The following is a 23,184-nucleotide window of genomic DNA, read 5'->3' as shown; positions in this document are numbered from 1 at the left end:
AAAAGAATTGCGTAATAAAGATTATCTAGATAAATTACATAACAGTGATTCATGTACATTACATGGTGTGGTAGAGGATTCAATTATGAAAATTACATATCAGGGAATCAAGTGATAAGAGAATATAGTGGAGAATATCAGTATATATGGTTTACAGATTGGAAGTTACCTAATAATGACATAAGAAGTTTATTGGATAGTGTGGAAAATGTAGGAATCAGAGTATGTATGATAGGAAAGGTTCTAAGAATTGATTAATGTGTTATTCTATAGAGGGAGAGCTTGTGCATAAAGGGAGGATATTAGTTGGTAATGACGTGTTTTCTGAATAGAAATGTTTTGATTTCTTTTCGAAATACTTTGATGTCTGTTGTATTGATTATTAGTTTGGTGATTGTGGGGTCAATTTTTGCTGCCTGTGTCGCTAGAAAGCTGTCGTATAGTTTCTTAAGACGGGTTCCATTATTAGGTGGGAAGGTGAATAGGTTTTGAGTTCTTCTTGATCTGGATGAGAGGTAGTGGTTTAGGCGGTTGTTTAGGTAACAGGAGGCAGTTCCATGGGTTATCTTAAACAGCAGACAATAGAACTTGAATTGAGTTCTTGCTTTTATTGGAAGCCAGTGAGAGTCTATATAGGCGGGAGTGATGTGGTCAAATTTGCTGAGACAGTAGATGAGTCTGATGGCAGTGTTCTGAACTGTCTGTAGTTGTTTTATCATATTGTTAGGACATGTTAGGTAGAGGCTGTTGCAGTAATCCAAGTTACTGAGTGTGAGGGATTGTACAATGATCTTGTAGTGTTCTTTGGTAAAGAAATTTCTTATTTTTCTTAGGTTTCGCATGGTGAAGAATGCCTTCTGTATGACTTTGTGTATCTGTGTCTGCATAGTGCAGCGTCTATCTAATTGTATTCCTAGAATTTTTAGAGTGCTCTGTATGGGATATTTGATTGTATTTACTTCCAGTTCTGTTAAAGATTGCTTTTGTTCCTTCTCTAGTAGTAGGAATTTGGTTTTCTCTGCATTCAGTTTCAGTTTATGGTTCTTCATCCATTTTTCTACAGTTTCCAGTGTTGTTATCAGGCGTTCATTGGAGCTGGGGTCTTGTATGTCAAATGGGAGAATGATGGTTATGTCATCTGCGTAACTGAAAGAAGTTATATTTAGGGCGTCTAGGGCAATTACTATACCAGGTTCATCTGCTGATTTTTAAATATCTGGGCCTCACCAGACCTTTTAATACTGTCATTTAGATATCAAGAAGCTTCTAAAATAAGGGCAACAGAGTTATTTGGTTTACGCCTGAATAAAGAGAAGAAATAATGATAAGAAGAGCTGAAAGATCTTGGCAAAAGAAATTGTAGATATTTATCATGTTTTATTAGATCATTATCAGATGCCAACTTTAAATGCTGTGAAAAAGCCAATTAAAATCAATTGATTCATTTAAAGTCATCTAGTACTGAAGAGCTCCTTTTAGTGAGAAAGTTAATAACTGTTAAAAGTGCCTCTTTATCATTAGACATTGTTAGATGTCAGCTATTTGCTAATGCATTTCAAGATATGATTTCACAAATCGTTCTCACCTTTGGTTCTAATCCTTTATCTTAGAGTGACATATCTTCTTCTCATAGAGATATGGTTATTTCTCTTACAACTAACAAGTTGCTGAAGTTATTTCTCCTATGAATAATATTTGTAGTGTTCTCAATTTGTGTTCTGTCTTTGTACTGAAAGCTTTACATGATATTTCCTACCCTTTGCCAATGATAGTTAATATATTTCTGAAGAGTTTGTGACCATTATTTAAATTAGATCCTTTTAATCAGATAATTTTCAGTCAATTACTTTGTTGCCCTTCTTGTCTAACCTCAATCCCACCTTTTACTGGTGCACTAAATGCTCCGACACTGCTCCGACGCTTATAGGAATTCTATGAGCATTGGAAGAGCTTCAGAGCATTTAGTGCTCTGGGCTACAGTAGAAACCTCTACCACAGCTTAGTAAAACAAGGGGGGAGGGGGGAGTAAGTTACTTGAAAAATTAGCATTAACAATAGGAGTTTAGAGAAACACTTTTAATTATTGTTTTGATATAATCGGAGCAAGATTTGATGTTTAATGATCACCTTAGATATTTCATGATCAATTATAAGATTTTAAGTTTCAAGCTTATTAAAATTTGTTAACCCTCTTATCAAAATTCTAAGTGGCATACATAAAATGGAATTAAAATCATGAGAGTACAAATTTTAGACAAGGACAGACGTACATTAAGATACAAAGGGTAAGGGATGGAGCTACAACAAATGTATAGGATGGAGAGACTTATAGGAGAAAAAAACAATGGGGTGGGAAACTGCTGCAAAAAGGAGATGGAAAGATTGAAAAAGGTTATAGGTCATAAGCGTCTTTGAACAAAAATGTTTTGAAACTCGACTTACATCGGTCTAGTGACGTTTCTTCCCGCAGGTGTAGTGGCATAGAGTTCCATAGCTGAGGGGCAATTACTAGTAGATTGAAGTACAGATGGTATTTATTTGATGTAAGGAAGGTATCAGAAGCAATGGCTGGTTGTTTGATAGAAGGGATCTTGGGGCATATGGAATTAAAAGTCTGCCTATGAATTTTGAGGAATGGGACAATTGAGTTTTAAATATTAATATTTTATATGTAATTCTATGAGAGACTGGAAGCCAATGAGCATTGATCAATAGAGGTGTCATATAGTCATACCTTTTTGTGTTGTTTATGAGTTTAGTCGCTGTATTTTGAATGATTTGCAGACATCTGAGTTCTTTTTGTATTATTCCTTTGTATAATACATTGCAGTAATCAATCCTTGAGAATCCCAGAATCAAATGGCACTATTTAGGACTTTTTAAAATTTTATTTATTTTGCAGGTCCCATACTAATTTTTCCTTTAATGCATGGGAACATTTAGGGTTTAATTCTAGAAACGGGTGTCCCGACTGTAGGCCGCAGTAGGCGTCCTACTACCATCTGGCAGCCAGTCAGGATGCATGTTTTTAGAAAAATGCTTCCTGAGGCGTTTGTCCTGTAGGCGTTTGTCAAAGGTCTAGGGAAAAGCATAGGGATAACTATGCTCGCACAAGGCTGGGTATTAGCGTAGTTTCACCTGGAAGTGGCCTTGGGCTAGTTTAAGCGGCCCTAGGTATCTCCCTAGAGCCACGACAGATGCCTGAAATGTAGGCCTGCAAAATACTGGCCTACATTTCAGATCTTTAAAACTAGACATGACTAACTGAGCTAATCGGGGCAAGGGAATCCTAATCAGCTGAGCCGGCAAGACTCTCCAAAACTGCAGCTTTGGAGGGTCTTGCTGGCTCAGCTGCAATGGAGGGAAATACCCCTGCCGCGATCAGCTGAGCTGGCTATGGCAGATGACTACTCCAAAACACCTACCCCTGAAATCAGCAGGAGGGATGCCTACTCCCTCCTACCACCGGCCCTCCCAAACCTCCAACACCCCCCAAGTGAAGAGTGACAGGAGGGATGCCCACTCCCTCCTGCCGCCAGCCCTCTTGAACCCCCGACAAACCCCAAGTGAAGAGTGACAGAAGGGATACCCTCTCCCCAAGACCCCCTAAACCCCCAAACTGTGACTCCCTCTGACCCCCAACCCCTAACCAATGACCTCCCAACCCCCCTACCCCGAAACCTCCAACCAGTGAATCCCTCTGATCCCCAACCCATGACCCCCCAACACCCCTACCCTAACATCCCCAAACCTCAAAAAATCCCACTCAACACATGCCCAACATCCCACCCCTCCCTTAAATCTTTTTGAAATAAAGCCGACCAGAGGGATACCTACTCCCTCCAGTCAACAGGCCGATCTCTTCCAAAATGGCAGCCTTCCCCTCCCCGGTGCATCCGGGGCCTATGACCCCGATTGGTCCAGGTGCCTAAGGCCCCTCCAGGGGTGCATTGAGATTGGCCTAAGACTCTGGCCAGATACATAAGGCCACTCCCTTCGCCTTGCCTTACTTCAAAAAGGTACTGGGGTTGTGGGTGTCGTGATGGGCTTAGGTATGTCAGGGTGAGATGTTGAGGTTTGGAGGGTGTCGGGTGAGGAGTTCAGGGGTATTAGTGGTTGAAAAGGATTAGGTCCCAATTCCTGCTCCATTCTTTCTCTGTCATTTGGAAGACAGATGCACCTGGGGACATATTGTAGAGGCAAGAAATGATCTCCAAAACATGTCCAATTTTATTATGAACTTCACATCCTTTTATATCATTCATGAATCAGTGTTGTCAGCATATGTCAGCATGTGACGTAAACACAAACCATATATGGACACAGGTCACATGAAACTTTAAAAGAAATAACAAATTACATGGGTAAGGGTCTCAAGACTGAAGTCCACAGAGGGTGCTGTGGTCAGCAGAGCTTATCTTATCTAAAGCTGTTTGCAAATACGGCTTATAAATATCCTTGTACTCTCTTCAAAGAAGGAAAGACAAACAGGGCCTGGTTTTCTTACAGCTTCAAAACATGGCCTAAGGACATGATACGTGTCCCTTCAATCCCCTCTTACGTCATGAAAATGACATCATAAATGCACAGCATGAGCTGGAAGGGAGTGATACTCTAGATATGTCTCTCGAGGAGGGGTTTTAGGAGCTGTAGTACGAATAACACAGTACATGAGCAGTCAAAACAAGAGTGCAGATAATAATAGAGATTATAACAATAAAAAGGTCTTTTACCCAACCCTGCATTCAACTAAAGTGCTGATCCCAAGAATTAGATAAATCAGAGTTACATTTGAGCTCAGCAAAGAGGTCTGCTAATTTCTGAATGGCCATAGTAGGACCTATATTGTCAGGAATAAAAATACAACAGCTTAAAGTACTGGGAAGAATTTAACAGAATTCTCAGCTAGAATCATATCTAGGGCCATATGATTTTGAAAACCATCTGAGAAGTGGAGCCTAATTGATCAGTAATACCTTGTAAGGCATCCCTAGAGTAGTTCACAAAGCGTTGCAGATTATAATAAATTTAATTAATCCGATCAACATTCTTATTAATAGTAATAAAGGGAATAAGGAACTCAAACCCAGCCTTAACCTGAGCTCGGGCCTTAAATTCATCTGGGACCCCTCTTGGGACCCCTATAGCATCTATGTATACATGTGATCAGAACAACCAAGGAGATCAGATTTATGTCGAGACAGAAAAGAGTTAAAACCATGTGAATAGGAAGGATGCCTTTCAGAAAAATATGCAGGAGCATGGTAACCTTAACTAAAGTGCACTGGCCTATCCACTGGCTGGGTAGCTTAACAGGGAGCCAAAAGTCTCCATAAAGCCAGTAAATATCACCTAGGTTGAAAATCTGATGCAGCAACAATGGGGCATACCTATGAGCCAAGACAGAACAATAACCTGGGGGTAAATTACCTACAAAACTACCCTGTGTCAGATTAGAAACATGACATGTGTAATTACCCTTATAGATGGTAATGGCAATATCAAGCTTTTTCTCTGTCCAGGCAGCAAAAGGTATTTAGAACACCACAGTGCACAAAGGGGATAGGTAAAATTAGAGGAGGTAGATAGATCCCATAAGAAAACTGATGGGTCGGATAGCTAGACCCACCCTTAAACCATATGCCCATAATGTACATACCTTCATCAATAGATCTAGGGTTGTCAATAGTAAGAGAAAGCTTAATAATTTGTGCAGGAACACTTTTCCTATAACAGTTTCTAACCTTATGAAAGGTCATACAAGTAAACAGTGATTTACCATTTTGGTCCACTGTTTTTTTCAGAGTATTTTCTAGTTTATAAGCCCAGTCAATATCAATATTCCACCCTACTGCTCCCCAGAATGCACACTTATCCCCCAACATGAGTCAGTAACATATATATATATATATACATATGTCTTTAGTTTTAGGAATCTCTGAGGACCAATGGCACAGCCTTGGGATATCAATTGATGAACAGTCCACAATGTCACAATACTCAAAGGAGAAGGTGGCAACTTGCACACTGCTGGAATTATACCAAAGGGTAGCATTCTGTCGGTCTTTTCTGGATTCCAATTGAAGGACAGCCTTTGCGAGGGAGTAGTCCAGCTTGATGTCATGTTCGCAAAGGGGTGCCGGGGGTGCTGTTTACAGCAGGAGTGTCATTTACAGATAGGTATGGGCTGAAAGTGTAGTGGACCCAAAACACATCATCCCTGTAGACCCAGTTAGAAATGATCCATACAGGGAGAAAAACTAGCAGCAGCGTTGCCAGTAAGAGAATGATAAAGTTGGTAGAATGCTGCTCCACTGGAGGAGGTGAAATCTGCGCAGGGAAGACTTGCTTCTGGGGTTTTAGGTTAACCCTCTTCAAGCGACTTGCGTGGATCCAAACAGGAAACTCCTCAGTGAGTGCAGCGGGCCTGGTCACAGCGATCACAGTAGTGGGAAGGCCAAAGGGGAAATCCGTCTGCTTCCTATCCTTGGAAAGCTTCTGGACAATCACCAGGCTGGAAAAAATGGGTAGGAATCTGTGGAGAGAAAGGAGAAGTGCAAGACGCAAGACACGTTTCTTTGAACAAGCCCTAATATTTCAATTAGCTTTTGGACGTATTCCTTCTGTATCAAGGGAAAATCTACCCATGGGGCGGGGAAAGGTCATCCCGTGAGAATCTCAAATGGAGAGCAGCCAGATGTCTGTGCATACAGAAAGAGATACTTGAAAAGAAATGCTTAAAAAGCATTCCAAATATCATTCAGCAGCTGTACTCCAATGTGATCCAAATAAGAGATAGAAAACAAAGAGAAACCATGTTGCCTGTACTGAATGTGGCAACATGTAACAATTCATTTACTTGATATAGCTATGGCAAAAGAGAGACAATACTTAGTTACTTAAGGTTCTTAATTGAACAATCCAAAAGGATATGTTTTTGCGTGCTGCATATAACTATTATGCACTTCAGAGAGACCATACTGATGTACTGAATGTATTCAGAAATTTATACTGAATGGATCATATGTAGGGAACACCACAAATAAACGCTGTATAAAGTAAAACTTTTTCTTAAACATATAACCCTTAACTAAACTATATTCAGAATATAAAAGCTATAAGTAAAAGAACATTGCGCAGTTAGACTAGTAAGAAGTGGAAAAAGAGCTCTAGAAATGGCCAATATTATGTATCCTGGGGTACCCACTAAACTAAAACAAGTAGACATGACACAGACAAAACATAAAGTTTTAAGCGTGGAGCTATTACTTCATCTGTCAAGTGTGTAGGGCTGAATTTAACTCTGCAAATAAACACATTGATATAAAAAACCAAAACAAAGAAACAATAATATATATCATAACCATATCATATTTGGAAAAAGGCATAAAGCTAATGTCTCTTTGGAGCGTCTCTATCTCTGCAGTGATAAAGAGGACCCTTGGAAAACATTAGAAATATCTGTGCCAAAACTGATCTGGGATGGCTATGTATACATTCGGAAAAAACATTTTAAATTAGCAACATCCTAATTTCAGCTAAAACAATAGAAAGGAATTGTATTTTCCAATTTGTTTTCAAGTCACAAACGTGCCAGCTGTAATTATCGAGCTATATATATCTGTATCAAGGAGCAAAAGGTCAAGAATGAAAATATCACTAGCAAGAAGTTAAAATGTCGAGCGAGCACTACGATAACCAATACCATGATATTGGGCAATGAATAAGGGAGAGCTAGCAGCTGGTATCCAGGGTTTCCCCTCTTTGCACCAAAGTCCATCCAAAAGGGCGGCTTTGGGCACCTGCCAAACGCCAGGCATCAAGTACAGAGGGGGGGGGGGGAACAAAGGACTGAAGCTGTGAAAAAAGAGAGGAAGAAAATATTCTCCCGTGAGACCCAGGAGCCCATGTAAAAGAAGGGCTTGTACATCGTGAAAAGTGTGAAGGGTAATGGGGTGACCAAGGGTCAGAGGAGTACCCATCTCTACCACCATAGCACAAGCAGTCAGGGCTTTCTTGAACAGGAGTGACTATAGAAAAAAAGGCAACAGAGCGTAACTTACCGCCATGTTCTCCCTTCATGGTGTTACAATAGTCCCAAACAAAGAGATAAACATATGGGCATAAGCAGGAGAACCCAGACCTGAGCTAGAAACCAAAGCACATTTCATGAGTCCATCTGATAAGAGCAGTCATTTCAGAAACCAGGGTCTGTCTCAGAATCTGGTCATAGAAGGAACAAGCAGAGATCCATTGGCGGCAGTGACCAATCATAGCAAGAAAAATAAGCATGTCTTTCTTGGTAGCTTGGCGGGACAGACCCAGAACAGCAGCATTGCGGAAAGTGCAGATTTTCCTCTGACCATGAGACAGGACAAAACCCAGGTATTTCACTTCAGATTTACACCAGTGCAGTTTATTTTGTGACACCTTGTGACCACACACAGACAACCATTATAAAAGGTGCAAACTATCAGCTTGACAGGTCTCCTGAATTATGGAACACAAAAAGAGGTATAGAATGAGGACAGGACCATGAGGGGCAGTGCATGACTGTAGAATAGCCCGAAGGACAATAGAGTCAACATAGCCCTGGGGCATTCCACACCAGGTATACTGTTGCGTAAAGGTGAAGGCAAAAAAGAGCTGAAAAGCCTCACCAACAGGGACAAAAATAAAACATTCTTTAGGACAATGACAGAAAAAAAAAAAACATTGGCTGCCGGTGGAATGGAGGAGAGAAAGAAACATAAGAAAACAGCCCTAAAATCTAGGATGAAACGGGGAATGCCATCAGCTTTGACAACAAGAGCAATGGGCGTATTGTAAGAAGAGATGGTGGGTTTGATAATGCCGGAGAAAAGATAAGTGACAAGCAGTGGAATCTCACCATACTGCTTGATAAAAACAAGAATGAGTAACTTCAAAGAAGCACTATAGGGGGTCAGTGTAAGCCCAAACTGAGAAGTCTGGGGGAAGGGGCAAAAGCATTCATGCACGGACCCTGATAATGAAAGCTGCTTGTATACAAGCTGCGAAGGAAAGATCTTAAACTGATTCAAACAGCACTTTCAATTCATTCCACATAACAGCACGTCCTACCTCAGTGTTAAAGATTGGTGACACAGAAAGATGTGAGCTGAAGGAAGAATGTCATACACACACAGCCGTACAAGTCTCATCTGTCTAGGAGGTGGAGAATCCTAAGTGCCTTTATGGCTCATTACAAAAACAATATAACAATGCAAAAATATTCGCTTATCTTACCTTATAAGCGAGGTACAGTAATAAGAGACAATAAAATCTTATACTCTATAAAAGTTTTAACCTTACAAATGACAGAGTGGGCAGGGGGGTTCTATAAATAATTTCATTCTTCCCGAAAGAATGGCAGCTGCTTATATTCACGAGGGGCGCTTACCGAAAGTACCCCGAGAATTTTCCCAAAAAAAACTCCATAATAGAACCCAAAGCTTGAACTTAAAATAAAGGGTGGGTACAGGTCACCACTACTTAGTGAGTATTAAAGAACAGAAAAAGTCAGAAATACTCACAAAATATTGGTGATATCATCTGCCCATCGCGGACGTGCCCCCAACTGAAAAGGATTAGGTCCCAATTCCTGCCCCATTCTTTCTCTGTCATTTGGAAGACAGATGCACCTGGGGACATATTGTAGAGGCAAGAAATGATCTCCAAAACATGTCCAATTTTATTATGAACTTCACATCCCTTTTATATCATTCATGAATCAGTGTTGTCAGCATATGTCAGCATGTGACGTAAACACAAACCATATATGGACACAGGTCACATGAAACTTTAAAAGAAATAACAAATTACATGGGTAAGGGTCTCAAGACTGAAGTCCACAGAGGGTGCTGTGGTCAGCAGAGCTTATCTTATTTAAAGCTGTTTGCAAATACGGCTTATAAATGTCCTTGTACTCTCTTCAAAGAAGGAAAGACAAACAGGGCCTGGTTTTCTTACAGCTTCAAAACATGGCTTCAGTGGTTGGGGGGTATTGGGGGTAAGCAGCAAAAGAGAGTGGGCATCACTCCTACCACTCTTCATTTGGGGGGTTGTCAGTGCTTAGGGGGGTTGACAGCAGGAGGGAGTGGGCATCCCTCCTGCCAATTTCAGGGGTGGGTGTTGGGGGGGACCTCTGCCGAAGCTGGTTCAGCTGATTGCAGCAGAGGTATTTCCTGTCCCCCCCCCGATCATCTGAGCCAGCAGCACTCTCTGAAGACATGGCTTCAGGGAGTCCTGCCGGCTCAGCTGATCGGGGATTCCCTTGCTGCTATCAGCTGATGGCAAGTTTGTGATCAGGTTAAGGCGCGATTCTCTAACCAATGCTGCTGACATGGGCACCAGTTAGAGAATTGGGGAATTAGCTTCTGTTCGTCAGGACAGACGCGATTCAGTACTGGGCAGACTTGCACGGTCTGCCCAGTACTGGTGGCCGTTTGGTGGAGGATGGGCTGGGGAGGGCTTCAATGGCTGGGAGAGTGTAGATGGGCTGGAGTAAGTCTTAACAGAGATTTCGGCAGTTGGAACCCAAGCACAGTACCGGGTAAAGCTTTGGATTCTTGCCCAGAAATAGCTAAGAAGAAAAAATAAAAAAATGTAAATTGAATCAGGTTGGGCAGACTGGATGGACCATTCGGGTCTTTATCTGCTGTCATCTACTATGTTACTATGACACCGGTACACAATTCTCAGCCACTTCTTAGGTGGTCGCTGAGATTGGCATCCTATACAGAATCAGCCCCTTACTGCTTCCTATTTAGGAGATACTAAGGGGAAATTCATCAAGCTGTGTTAAGGCTTAAGGCACCTCTAACATGCATTAAGGGAATTAACATATGCTAAATTGTAAAGCCCATTTTTAAAATTTGCATTTATAGAATATACACAAGCATAATATAAGGAAAAGCACATATCAGAAATCAAATATATCCTTTACATAAAGCAAACTGAATAAATCAGAACCATTATAACTAGTGCTACACAAACCACAGTAAGAGGAGAACAAAGAGAAGGAAGGAAGCCCTTGAAGCACATGGTAATAATATATATAAAAACTAATCTTAGGAAAAGAGTAGGAGAGGAGAGGAGCCATATTTCAACACTACATAATCAGTAATTCTCTTCACAAAATATATTTTTTTAAATTTATTTATGTAAAAACACTTATCTCACATATCCAAACAATCTATGCGGTTTTCAGAAGTACATGTACAAATCAATAAACAAACATAAAACGACATGTTCTTATGCATGTCGATAACAAAAATCTCATGCACGAATACAGGATGTCCGGGGCGGTACTTGGAGAGAACTCCCAGGAAAGGGACTTGGGAGTTCTGATTGACAAGTCGTCAGAAGCTGTCCACGCAATGTGTGGCGGCGGCAAAAAGGGCAAACAGAATACTGGGAATGATAAAGAAGGGGGATCACAAACAGATCAGAGAAGGTTATCATGCTGCTGTACAGGGCCATGGTGCGCCCTCACCTGGAGTACTGTGTCCAGCACTGGTTGCTGTATATGAAGAAGGACACGGTACTACTCGAAAGGGTCCAGAGAAGAGCGACTAAGATGGTTAAGGGATTGGAGGAGCTGCCGTACAGCGAAAGATTAGAGAAACTGGGCCTCTTCTCCCTCAAACAGAGGAGATTGAGAGGGGACATGATCGAAACATTCAAGGTACTGAAGGGGATAGATTTAGTAGATAAGGACAGGTTGTTCACCCTCTCCAAGGTAGGAAGAATGAGAGGGCACTCTCAAAAGTTGAAATGGGATAGATTCCGTACAAACGTAAGGAAGTTCTTCTTCACCCAGAGAGTGGTAGAAAGCTGGAACGCTCTTCCGGAGGCTGTTATAGGGGAAAACACCTTCCAGGGATTCAAGACAAAGTTAGACAAGTTCCTGCTGAACAAGAACAGGCGCTGGTAGAGCTAGTCTCGGTTAGGGTGCTGGTCTTTGACCAGAGGGCTGCCGCGTGAGTGGACTGCTGGGCATGATGGACCACTGGTCTGACCCAGAAGCGGCAATTCTTATGTTCTTAACACAATTATTAAGAAAAAACAAAATACCAAAATTGTATATTAAAAAAAAAGCTAAAGCTAAAGCTCAATTGAACAGATCTCCATTTCCAAAAGCTTTCTGAAAAATAAAATAAGCCTTCAACAACTTGCGGAAGGATAATAGCTCTGGAATCTGATGAATATTAATAGGTAAAGAATTCCACATACATGGTCCAGCAACACTAAAAATTTGTGAACATATTGTGTTCTTTATCTGCAGTGCTGCCTATTTTAAAGGTACTATTATTATTACTATTTATTATTTCTAAAGCACTACCAGACGTATGCAGTGCAGTACATTAAACACGCAAAAGACGGTCCCTGCTTGAAAGAGCTTGCAATCTAATTATGACAGACAGAGAAAAAAGAAGAAATTAGGTTCTTCTTACTGCTAATTTTCTTTCTTTTAGTCTCTCCAAACCGGCATAGCTCACCATGACCAGCAGGTAGAGACTAAGACACAAACTTTTGGCTGAAGTACAAGTGAGCTATGCTTTCCCAAATACAATCAGTCTGCTCTCAGTTTCCACCTGCATCTTGGTGGAGGTGGTAAGCCTCCACCTGCACCTAAGTGGAGGTGGTAAGCCTGTGCAATCTTTTCATGGTTTAGTGTAGGCCTGTTGGATTTTGTTTAGGCCTTCTTGTCCTCGTCTGTGGTGCTGGATTGAGCTTGGGAGACCCTTTTGGGGATCCATCTGACCTTGGAGGTGTCACAGTCGACAAGCCAAGTTCCTCCCCCCATTTCCCCCACCTCCCCAAAATTTTTTTACTAGAGGTATCTCAACTGTAAGCTTTGCCACTGATACCAGCAGGGCATATAGTTTGAGAGCCAGTAGGGTCTGTTCAATTGTCCCTTATGGAAAAATTATGTTCTTACCTGTTAATTTTCTTTCCTTTAGTCACAGCAGATGAATCCAGAGACTAGTGCGATTATGTCCATCAACAAGCAGGTGGAGATAGAGAGAAATGAGTTGTCCTCAGCCTTATTGGATGCACAGCCTCCTGGCCACTCAGTATAGGACTTCTCAGAGCAGCCGAAAGAAAGCACAATAAACATATAAAACATATAAAACTCCTCTCCCCCACATGTGCTATATGAACAATTGACACTCAAAAACCAAAACTGCGCTCAGGAGCGATAAACACTTAAACCAGGTGGAGCTCTGGATTAATCTGCTGTGACTAAAGGAAAGAAAATTAACGGGTAAGAACATAATTTTTCCTTCCTTGTCACCAGCAGCAGATGAATCCAGAGACTAGTGGGATGTAGCAAAGCCGTCCTAACATTGAGAGGAAAATAATGCCACTCCACCAGACATAGCATACGGACGGCCACGTCCTAACTAGCTTCACTCCCAGAGAACAAGTGCGGATAGCTAGAGAACAACTAAGATACTGTGAAATCCCCACTTGCAAGTCAAGCAATGCAGTATTAATCCAAGGAAATACTAAATAACAGTTATACAGACAGAGTCTAAGCCTCAGAACACATGTGACCAGGAGGAATCAGTGCCCAAGAGCCATATGCCGCAGAAACCACAGGGGCAGAGCCCATCCAGGAATAGAATGACTGCAGAATATCAGCCCTTGAAATCTCCAAGGATCCATAAGCACTCTTGATGATTGACTCTGTTATATCTACCAACAGTATAACAGACCCTCCTTCTCGGGAAGAATGCAGGGTATCCAGCCTGTAAACACACAATGATAGCTCACCATCAAAAGAAGAGTTGCGTGAATGCTGTGAGGAAGGTAAAGATCTTCCAGAAACAAGATGGATATGGAGAAACTTTGCCCATCAAAAGAGGCTAAAGTATGAGAGGAACGAGATGTACCGAGAAGGGTTATAGACCATGCTCAGAAAAGCCTGGACTATGCCCAACAGCCAAATAAGAACAGGTATGCTGTTACCAAAGGAAACAGAGCCAGGCTCCACAGCAAATGAGGAGATAAAAACAGTAAGGAAACTCCTCCAGAATCACCTACCAGAGACCTAGTCAAGGAAGAGATAAGAATGACCCCACCAGAAAGGTGCGGAACTACAACTACCACAAAAAGAAATAGACAGTACCCATATCTTCCGTGTTCCCTCCTGTGGGCAAAAGCTCTGGGGCAGTCTAGACCCAAGTTCCATGCTACAGCCACACTCCTGATGTCCCAATCGACAGATTCGGTAGAGACACCCAATGTGTATATATAGAGAGAGAATTCAGGCACATCCGAACTAAGACGCCAGGTCAACTGAACATCCTCTCCCCAAAAAGCCCTCAGGGAACTGAAAGAGTGGATTCTCCTGTCCATATCTAGGTTGGGACAATAAGGACAATGCCCAAAGAGCATACCTAAGGTTTCTGAGCTAGACTCCAGAAACCACTAAGAAAGCCGGTGAAACAAAGAGGCATGAAATCAACTGAGAGGTGAACACTTGAAAGAAAAGTAAATTCCGTTCCTGGTAGCGTCGTCTGGACTGCGTAGACCCTATCCAAAGAAAGAGGGTAGATTTCCTACATTGTCTATGCTGTGAAGATGGCAAAGAAAATCAAGATATTCATCCAGAGTCACAGACCAGAGATCCAGAAGAGAAGAGCGAAAGATGGTGCCTCAAGGGAAGCCCCTTCTTACCCAAAAAGGGATAAGGAGGTACCATTCCTGCAATGGCACATGAGGCCCAACAGCTACAATAAGCAGGAACTGGAAAGTGGTCTGCAAAGGTCATCGCCAATCACTATATTCCAGTTCATCATCATGACATTGAGCCCAGATACATCCGTGTAGCTGTCAAAAACTGCCTAACAGTCAGACGAAAGGAAATTGTAGCCATATGAGCTCCAGAAATTCCAGCATACAAAGAAGCTACCAGACAGAACTGCGAGCACAGGAATGACTAGACTGGTTACCACCAAACCATCATACCCAAAGGGAATAAGTGAAAGCCGTTACTTAGATAAGAAAAATACCTAAGGCAAAACCTCAATAGATGAAACTGCCCGACTAACATGCATGAACATGCCGCTAGTCAGAATCAAATGACTACACTGTAAAAAGGAGCAATTTTAAGAGATTTTTAAAAACTATCATCACATAAGCTACAACTCCCTTCTGCACCATGTTCAGTCAACAGCACTTAGCACCTCCTTCACAGAAGGCAGTATATGCTCCCTCATTAACTCTCAGCAGGTACTATCTGCTAAGGGAAACATTAGTGCACAACCTGCAAAAAAAAAAAAGTTACAAGTTAAATCTGTGCTTAATGTGTGGGAAAATCCCATGTTAGAACACATTAAGCATATGTGCCAGCTCTCTGGGTGCTGTGGGTGCTTATCCTCCCTTAATATTGATCAAACCGTTGAAGTGTCCAGGGAAAAGTAATTTTTATTGAATTTAGCCCCCCCCCAATCATTTTGCATTTATTGAAATAAAATGTCACGTTTTCAGAGAGAGTGTACCGAAGCTGTGCGTGGGGACAACGGGACAGGCTTTCTCCCTGCTTCCTCGCTGCCAATGCAGCAACAGGGCGAGGCAAATGCAGTGATTGCACAATGGCCAGCCCAGAAGCCTTTTCCCTGACGTCAATTCTGACGTCGGAGAGGAAGTTTTGAGCCAGCCTTTCAGCAGTCGCTGCACTTGCCTCGCCTGGCCCTGTTGCTACGTCGGTGGCGGGAAGCAGGGAGAAATTGGCGGTGGCAGGCATGGAGAGAGAAAGAAAGAAAAAGTTAGGGGAGTGTGGTGGCAGTGGCTTTGGGGGGGGGCAGGGAGGTGGCAGTGGCTTTGGGGGGCAGGGAGAGAATGAAAGACAGAAAGAAAGAAGGGGGGCATGGAGAGAGAAAGAAAGAAATGAAAGAATGGATGTAGTCAGAAGGAAGTGTAACCACAGACTCATGAAATCACCAGTCAACAAAGGTAGAAAAAATGATTTTATTTTCAATTTAATGATCAAAATGTGTCCGTTTTGAGAATTTATATCTGCTGTCTATATTTTTAACTATACAGTTCCCCTCCCGATTCGTGGTTTCCCCACTCATGAATTCGGTTATTTGTGATTTTTTTCCTCCTTGTTTTTTAATTGTGAAACGCTGCCCCAGACATCCCTCAGACCTTACCTGATGGCAGTGGCGTACCTAGCATATGTAAAAACAACACTTTCAATGGGAGACTAGTGTGGTCATAAGATGTTATAGTGGTACAAATTTTTTGCAGAAGCAATGAGAAACCAGTGCCAGCTCTTAATTGCTCAAAAAGAAGGAAAAAACCTCAGAAAAGGCCCTCCCACCGCCACAATAGTAGATGTAAGGTGGTTAAGCGATAACCTCATAGGCAAAACCTTCATTCAGAAGTGAGCAATTGAGTAAAAAACTGTGCTTCACATAAATGCTGAATTATAGATAGAGGAAAAAACCACTTATCTTGAGGCTGATCGGCACACCGACGGAGGCCAGCGTTTCACCGACAGGCTACATCAGGGTGTGACCCGACCGATCAGTCTGCAAAACAAAGAAGAAAAACAAAGGAACTTAGCAGTTTCACAATAAGTTTACTTCTTTCTATAACAGAACTAGAACGTACCTTATGAAGAGCGAATACAAACGCTTCAAAAAAAGTCCAAAAAATGGCTCCCATGGAGCGGCTCCGGGATTTCGGATTTTAAATCTTCACGGTGGGAAGCGTCACCACCGGAAGTGAGTTAAAGAATGACGTGGCAGCTGAGAAGAATCTGACACAAAAGAGATCGGCAAAAATTGTAAAGATGATCTTCACCAGTGAATGAACTAAGAACAAAAACAAAAACAAAACAAACACAAAAGAAAAAATATATGTGTGTAAATAAAAATAAAAATGAAACATGCATTTTTTATTTAATTTTAACAAAACCAAATGGGACACTTGGGGTGACATATGGTCGGAGATCTCCTCGGCAGGTATAGCTGCTTTGCTGATCGAGAATGGTTACAAGGTCCTCTTTCGGTGGTACTATACCCCTCAGGTTGTGGCTCGTTGGCGGGGAGGTGCGAGTGTCCTATGTTGGAGGGGCTGTGGGGAAGTGGGTACCTACTTTCATATGTGGTGGCAGTGTGGGCAGGTGTGTGGATTCTGGACTGAGGTTTTTGTTCGGGTGTCCCGGATCTTAGATGTCCAGATACCGGCTGATTGGCGACACGCCTTGTTGTTTTGGCATCAATTAGATTTGGCTTGGGGTGACTCTTTATTTTGTAAGTTGGCATTCACTGCTGCTAGATTGGCCATTGCCTCTTTGTGGAATCAGGCGCTCCCTCCCATGTGGGCCCTGGTGGAGCAACGCTTGCTTAATTGGCAGAACCTTTATCACTTAACGGCTTTGCGTCATGGTAAATTACATGGCTATGCTCATATCTGGCGTAGTTTTCGGGCTTCGGTGGGGGTTTGTGGCAGGGGTGGCTAGGGGATTTGGGTTGGTTTTGGAGTAGGAATGGATGGGCGATACTTGGGGGGATCTCATAACCATATTCCTTTTCACGTTTTGGTTTCTGTTTGGAATAGATTGTTTCTCAACCTTATTGAGAGCTGTAGGTATTGTGTTATGTCCCTATGGGGGTGGGAGGGGGGGTATGGGCTGTGATTCGGTGGGTATTTTTGATTGCTCTTATTAGTCTGTAGGAATTGCACATGTTTCTGTTGTTATTTTGGAGCGAGGTATTTTGCTCTATGTATCTTTGTTCTTGCATTTCCTGTGAAATTGTACTGTTTGGAGTGTATTTCAATAAAAGCTTTTCATTGAAAAAAAAAATGAATGAAAATGATCAAGTTCGTCTCTTGTCCCCGTCCAGATGACAAAAATGTCATCTATGAATCGCAGCCACATCATCGTCTTGTTAGAAAATGGATTACAAACTATCCAGAGATTTTCAAAATTCTGCATAAACAGATTAGCTACAGAGGGAGCCATGGTCGCTCCCATGGCTACCCCAGAGACTTGTTGAAAAAACTTGTCTTGAAATTTAAAGTAGTTCTTTTCAATTATTGCGAGCTGAGCAATTTTGGATTCACCTACTCAACAGTGAAGAGCCCTCTGGGCTGAATCAGAGACTGGAATGGAGTGCTTTCTATTAGGTAGTCACATCCTTTTTTCACCCTTTTCTCAATTAAACTTTTTTAAGTTTTTATATTTTATTCTTGGTCTTTTCTGGATATCAGAACACAGTAAAAAGGAAGAAGAAAAAGAAACAAAAATTATATATATATATAAAAAATTGCAGGAACCATTTGGTTTTGTTAAAATTAAATAAAAAATGCATGTTTCATTTTTATTTTTATTTACACACATATATTTTTTCTTTTGTGTTTGTTTTGTTTTTGTTTTTGTTCTTAGTTCATTCACTGGTGAAGATCATCTTTACAATTTTTGCCGATCTCTTTTGTGTCAGATTCTTCTCAGCTGCCACGTCATTCTTTAATTCACTTCCGGTGGTGACGCTTCCCACCGTGAAGATTTAAAATCCGAAATCCCGAAGCCGCTCCATGGGAGCCATTTTTTGGACTTTTTTTGAAGCGTTTGTATTCGCTCTTCATAAGGTACGTTCTAGTTCTGTTATAGAAAGAAGTAAACTTATTGTGAAACTGCTAAGTTCCTTTGTTTTTCTTCTTTGTTTTGCAGACTGATCGGTCGGGTCACACCCTGATGTAGCCTGTCGGTGAAACGCTGGCCTCCGTCGGTGTGCCGATCAGCCTCAAGATAAGTGGTTTTTTCCTCTATCTATAATTCAGCATTTATGTGAAGCACAGTTTTTTACTCAATTGCTCACTTCTGAATGAAGGTTTTGCCTATGAGGTAATCGCTTAACCACCTTACATCCACTATTGTGGCGGTGGGAGGGCCTTTTCTGAGGTTTTTTCCTTCTTTTTGAGCAATTAAGAGCTGGCACTGGTTTCTCATTGCTTCTGCAAAAAATTTGTACCACTATAACATCTTATGACCACACTAGTCTCCCATTGAAAGTGTTGTTTTTACATACATTGGTTTTCAACACATCTGAGTTGTTTGTACCTAGCATATGTGACACCTGGGGCCCATCATTTTTTGGCACCCCCCTCATCTGTACGAAAAACATGATTTTTAGTAACAATCCACACGGCACACATGAGTACCTAGGAAAAGGCAGCATCTTACATATGCAGTGAGCAGTACAACATCAATACACCCATTGTAAAACTAAACAAGCCAGACTAGTACAGATCAATCCTACACCGTCAATCCTAACAGAAAACCATGTCTTTCGAACACACAGAACATAGAAAACACCTTTGCCTAGTATGGAATATGTCATCACAAACTAACCCCTCCCCCTTTTACAAAACTGTAGTGTGGATTTTAGCCACAGTGGTAACAGCTGACGCTCATAGAATTCTGAGCATCAGAGCTGCTACCACCACGGCTGGCGCTAAAAAACGCTCCACGGTTTTCTAAAAGGGGGGATAAAATAGAAATACATAGACAAAGATTAAATTGAACCAGTAAGAAACTGGACTCTGCATACAATGCAACACCACAGAAACAGTGACACATGTCTCCTAAAGCAATAAATAAATTAAAAAAAATTTTCTACCTTTGTCTTCTGTGGTTTCTGCTTTCCTCATCTTCTTGTAACTCTCTTCCTTCCATCCACTGTCTGTCGTCTCTCTTCCCCTATATGGCATCTTCTTTCCTTCTATGCCCCTTCCAGAAACTGTATGCCTCCCCCTTCCATCTCTCCTTTCACCCCCATTGGTCTGGCAACTCTCTCCTCTCCTTCCCTCCCCCACACCTCTCCTCTGCAATCCCTTTCCCTTTTTTCCCTCATTTTCCTTTTCAATTTATTTTCTGCATCTGTCTAGATTATGTTCTTACTACCCTCTCATCAATGTCCTTTTTTACTGTCTACCTAAAGCTTGCCACCTCTTTCCCTCACCCCTTCCAGTATCTAACTCTATCCTCGTCCCTCAATCCAGCATGTGCCCTTTTTTCTTTCTCCTCCCCATTTCCTTCCAGCGTCTGCTCCCCCTCTCCCTCACACTTCCATTCAGTGTCTGTCCCTCTCTCTACCCCTTCCATCTACTGTTCACCTTCTGTCTCACCCCTTCCAGTCACTGCCCTTTCCATCCAATGTCTGCCTTCTCTCTCTTCCATACAACATCTTCCTTCTTTCTATGCTCCTTTCATAACTATCTATCCTGTGCCCCTTCTCTCCTTTGTACATGATTGATTTCAGCTCTGCCACCTCTCCATTTTTTTCTCTCTGTCACCAACCCATGCCCTATGCTCTGGCATCTCTCTCTTCTCCTTTCTTTCCTTTGCATCCACAGTCTGGTATCTGACCTTCCCTGATTCTCTGGCATTTCTCTCCTTTCCTTCCATCTTTTCCTCCCCCTCCATGCTCTGAGATCTCCCCCTTCCTTTTCCCTTAGTCTGGCACACCTTCCTCCTTCCCTCCAAGCCCTGGCATCTCCTTTCATTCCCTCCCTCATTTTCCTTCTCCCTCCAGCTGGGTACAGCAACACTCTCCCCTGCAGCTCTGGACTTCCCCACACCTGCTCCCCCCAAATTGCCAATGCTTCGGTTACTCTTCTTTCTTCATTCCCTCCCCCCCCACGCGGGACCCTGCGGCACCATCAGCTCTTAGTCCCTCTAACGCCGGCCCTGCAGCTCCGGACTTCACCACACCTTTCCCCCCCCCCCCCCAATCGCTATTATTTTAAATGTTATGGCAGCCACGGCGCTGTATCCATCGGAGGAAACTTCTTTTTTTTTTTTTCTATATGCCAAAATTAATGAATGTATTGGTAATTAATCCATTTGAACAAGTGATGACATACAAGATCTGTGTATTTTCAGTTTTGTTTGCCAAAATATTTCAGTTTTGCAGCTGGATCTGGTATTATTGTTTCACTGCCAGGTTTCCAACCTACAGGGCAAACTTCTCCATGTTTGTCAGTGTACTGGAACGCCTGGACTAGATTGAGAGTTTCATCTACTGAGCAGCCCACAGGAAGGTCGTTCATTGTAATTTGCCGAAGAACTCCTTTATCGTCAATAATGAAAAGGCCTCTGAGTGCATGCCCTTGGTCTTCCAAGTATACTCCATAATCTTTTGATATCTGATGTGTTAAATCTGAAAGAATTGGAATCTGCATTGGCCCAAGTCCCCCTTGCTTTTGTGGCTAGGTGTGTAAACTATGAATCCACCGAACATGCCACTGCTTCAGTGTCTATAGTGTTGAATTCATCAATCCTGCCACTGAAGGCGATAAGCTCCGTTGGACACACAAATGTGAAGTCAAGAGGGTAAAAGAAAAACACGAGATATTTTCCCAGGAAATCTCTCAACTTCAGCTCTTTAAATTCACCCTTGATGACTGCTGTTCCTTCCTAGTAGGGTGCTGGCTTGGAAATCTTGACCTGGCTGAGGTGCAGCGAGTGGTCCGAGACGGGGACGTGGGAAGCCTCCCCCGGGTACACCTGTCCCCCCGCGTAGAAGTGGCACATCTCGTCCGGGCTGGCGCCCCGGTGCTGCTTCTCCTCGGCCGCCTTCCCTCCGCCCGCTGCCAACAAGATGAGGCAGAGGAGCGGCAGTTGCCGAGCCGCCTCCATGCTGCAAGTTTGCCCACCCGGAACTCTTCCTGTTCCCGCCTAGGCGGGCGGTGGCTGCAGGAAGAGTTCCGGGACAGGCCGAGGTTAGAAGTCTCCTCCGATGGATACAGCGCCACGGCTGCCATAACATTTAAAATAATAGCGATCGGGGAGGGAGGGAGCAGGTGTGGGGAAGTCCGGGGCTGCAGGGCCGGCGTTAGAGGCAGTGAGAACAGCCAGCTGTGCACCCCCCAAGGCATGCACCCGGGGGCAGACCGCCCCCCCCCCCCCCCGGTACGCCACTGCCTGATGGTCTAGCGGTGACGCGGGCTAGGATCGATCTTCCAACGTTCCTGCCCCGTGCAGTGCCGTCATCAAAACGGGAACTCATGGCAGCAATTGTGATGACGGCTCAGCATGGGGTAGGAGCGTAGGAAAATCGTTTCTGCCCTGTGTCACTGCCAATTATTCATGATTTTTCCCTATTTGCTGGCTAGCTCTGCCCCTAACCCCCGCGAATATTGAGGGTCTGCTGTATTTTTCTATTTTTCTATAGTTGTTACTGAGGTGTTATTGCATATTTTAAAGTCATCTGTCTTGACCTCTTTGGAAAAAATCCGAATATAAATGATAATTAACATTTTCTCTGCCTACAGGGTTTAGTTTTTTTTTTTTTTTTTCCATTTTATGGTTACCATTATGAATAAGATATTGTGTGTACATGAAAAATGGGCTGGGGCGGCACTGAAAATCATAGATGTCCCGTTTTGATGAAAAAAATAAATGGTCACATTAACTATAATATAGTCACAGAGCCGCCTTGTGAGTCTAACCAGGTGACTTGCTACAAGTCACGCAAAGGGCACCAGAACGCTTGTTCACTACCTGGGTATCCGTCATCAGCTGTTTTCTCAGACGCTAACAAACGAGAATTCGGATCACTGATTGGCTTCGGCTGGCGGGAGGAGGCTGGATAGAGGCGGGTATCCTTGATCAACAGCGAGTATACGAATGATTGGAACTGGCGAACAAGTAGGGAATTCAAAGTACTCACTGATTGGCAGAGAGTCCCTCCAGTGGCGAGCGATGCAGTTGTCTTTGAGGCGAACCTGGGCCGCAGAGCTCTACCACGGTGATTGGTCGATCTCTCCTCGTTCGGGGTATGTCTTCGGTGTTCCCTCCTTTCCGCCTTTTCTTTTCATTTTCCGGCGGCCGCAGGCGTGGTGTAAGTGCTTGAAAGAAAGATGGCGCTACGGGCACTGGTGGGAGTCAAGAGGGTCATTGACTATGCTGTGAAGGTGAGCATCTTTCCTTGCTGTTATCACCCCAGCCCAAGCTCCGGTCCAGCGCACCCAGGCGTGACGCTTTCAGATTCAAGCATTGCTTATTTTAAATTTCATATTTCTTATATCCCAGTGCATTTTGGAACCTGTAGTCCGGTTTCATTTCAGTACAACAAGAAGAGCGCTAGGCAGCGTGGTTCTCCATCCCATTGCATTCTGGGAAGCGATGCAAGAACT

General features: G+C 42.8%; 1 protein-coding gene and 1 pseudogene across 1 annotated transcript in view; one reads left to right on the top strand and one right to left on the bottom strand.

Moving 5' to 3' along the window:
* Positions 1 to 20,850: 20,850 nt before the first annotated feature.
* On the bottom strand, positions 20,851 to 21,685 carry LOC117368852 (annotated as a pseudogene).
* Positions 21,686 to 22,804: 1,119 nt separating this feature from the next.
* ETFB (electron transfer flavoprotein subunit beta) overlaps positions 22,805 to 23,184 on the top strand; it is an 85,789-nt gene continuing 85,409 nt past the window's right edge. The window contains exon 1 of the mRNA XM_033914527.1: positions 22,805 to 22,962. Coding sequence (XP_033770418.1) covers positions 22,909 to 22,962 — 54 coding nt within the window. The 5' untranslated portion in view covers positions 22,805 to 22,908. The remainder of the gene's footprint in view (positions 22,963 to 23,184) is intronic.

Source organism: Geotrypetes seraphini, chromosome 11, assembly GCF_902459505.1.
Source record: "Geotrypetes seraphini chromosome 11, aGeoSer1.1, whole genome shotgun sequence".
Classification (NCBI taxonomy): domain Eukaryota; kingdom Metazoa; phylum Chordata; class Amphibia; order Gymnophiona; family Dermophiidae; genus Geotrypetes; species Geotrypetes seraphini.
The sequence above is the reverse complement of the archived record's forward strand: the minus strand, read 5'-3'. Positions and strand labels throughout refer to the sequence as shown.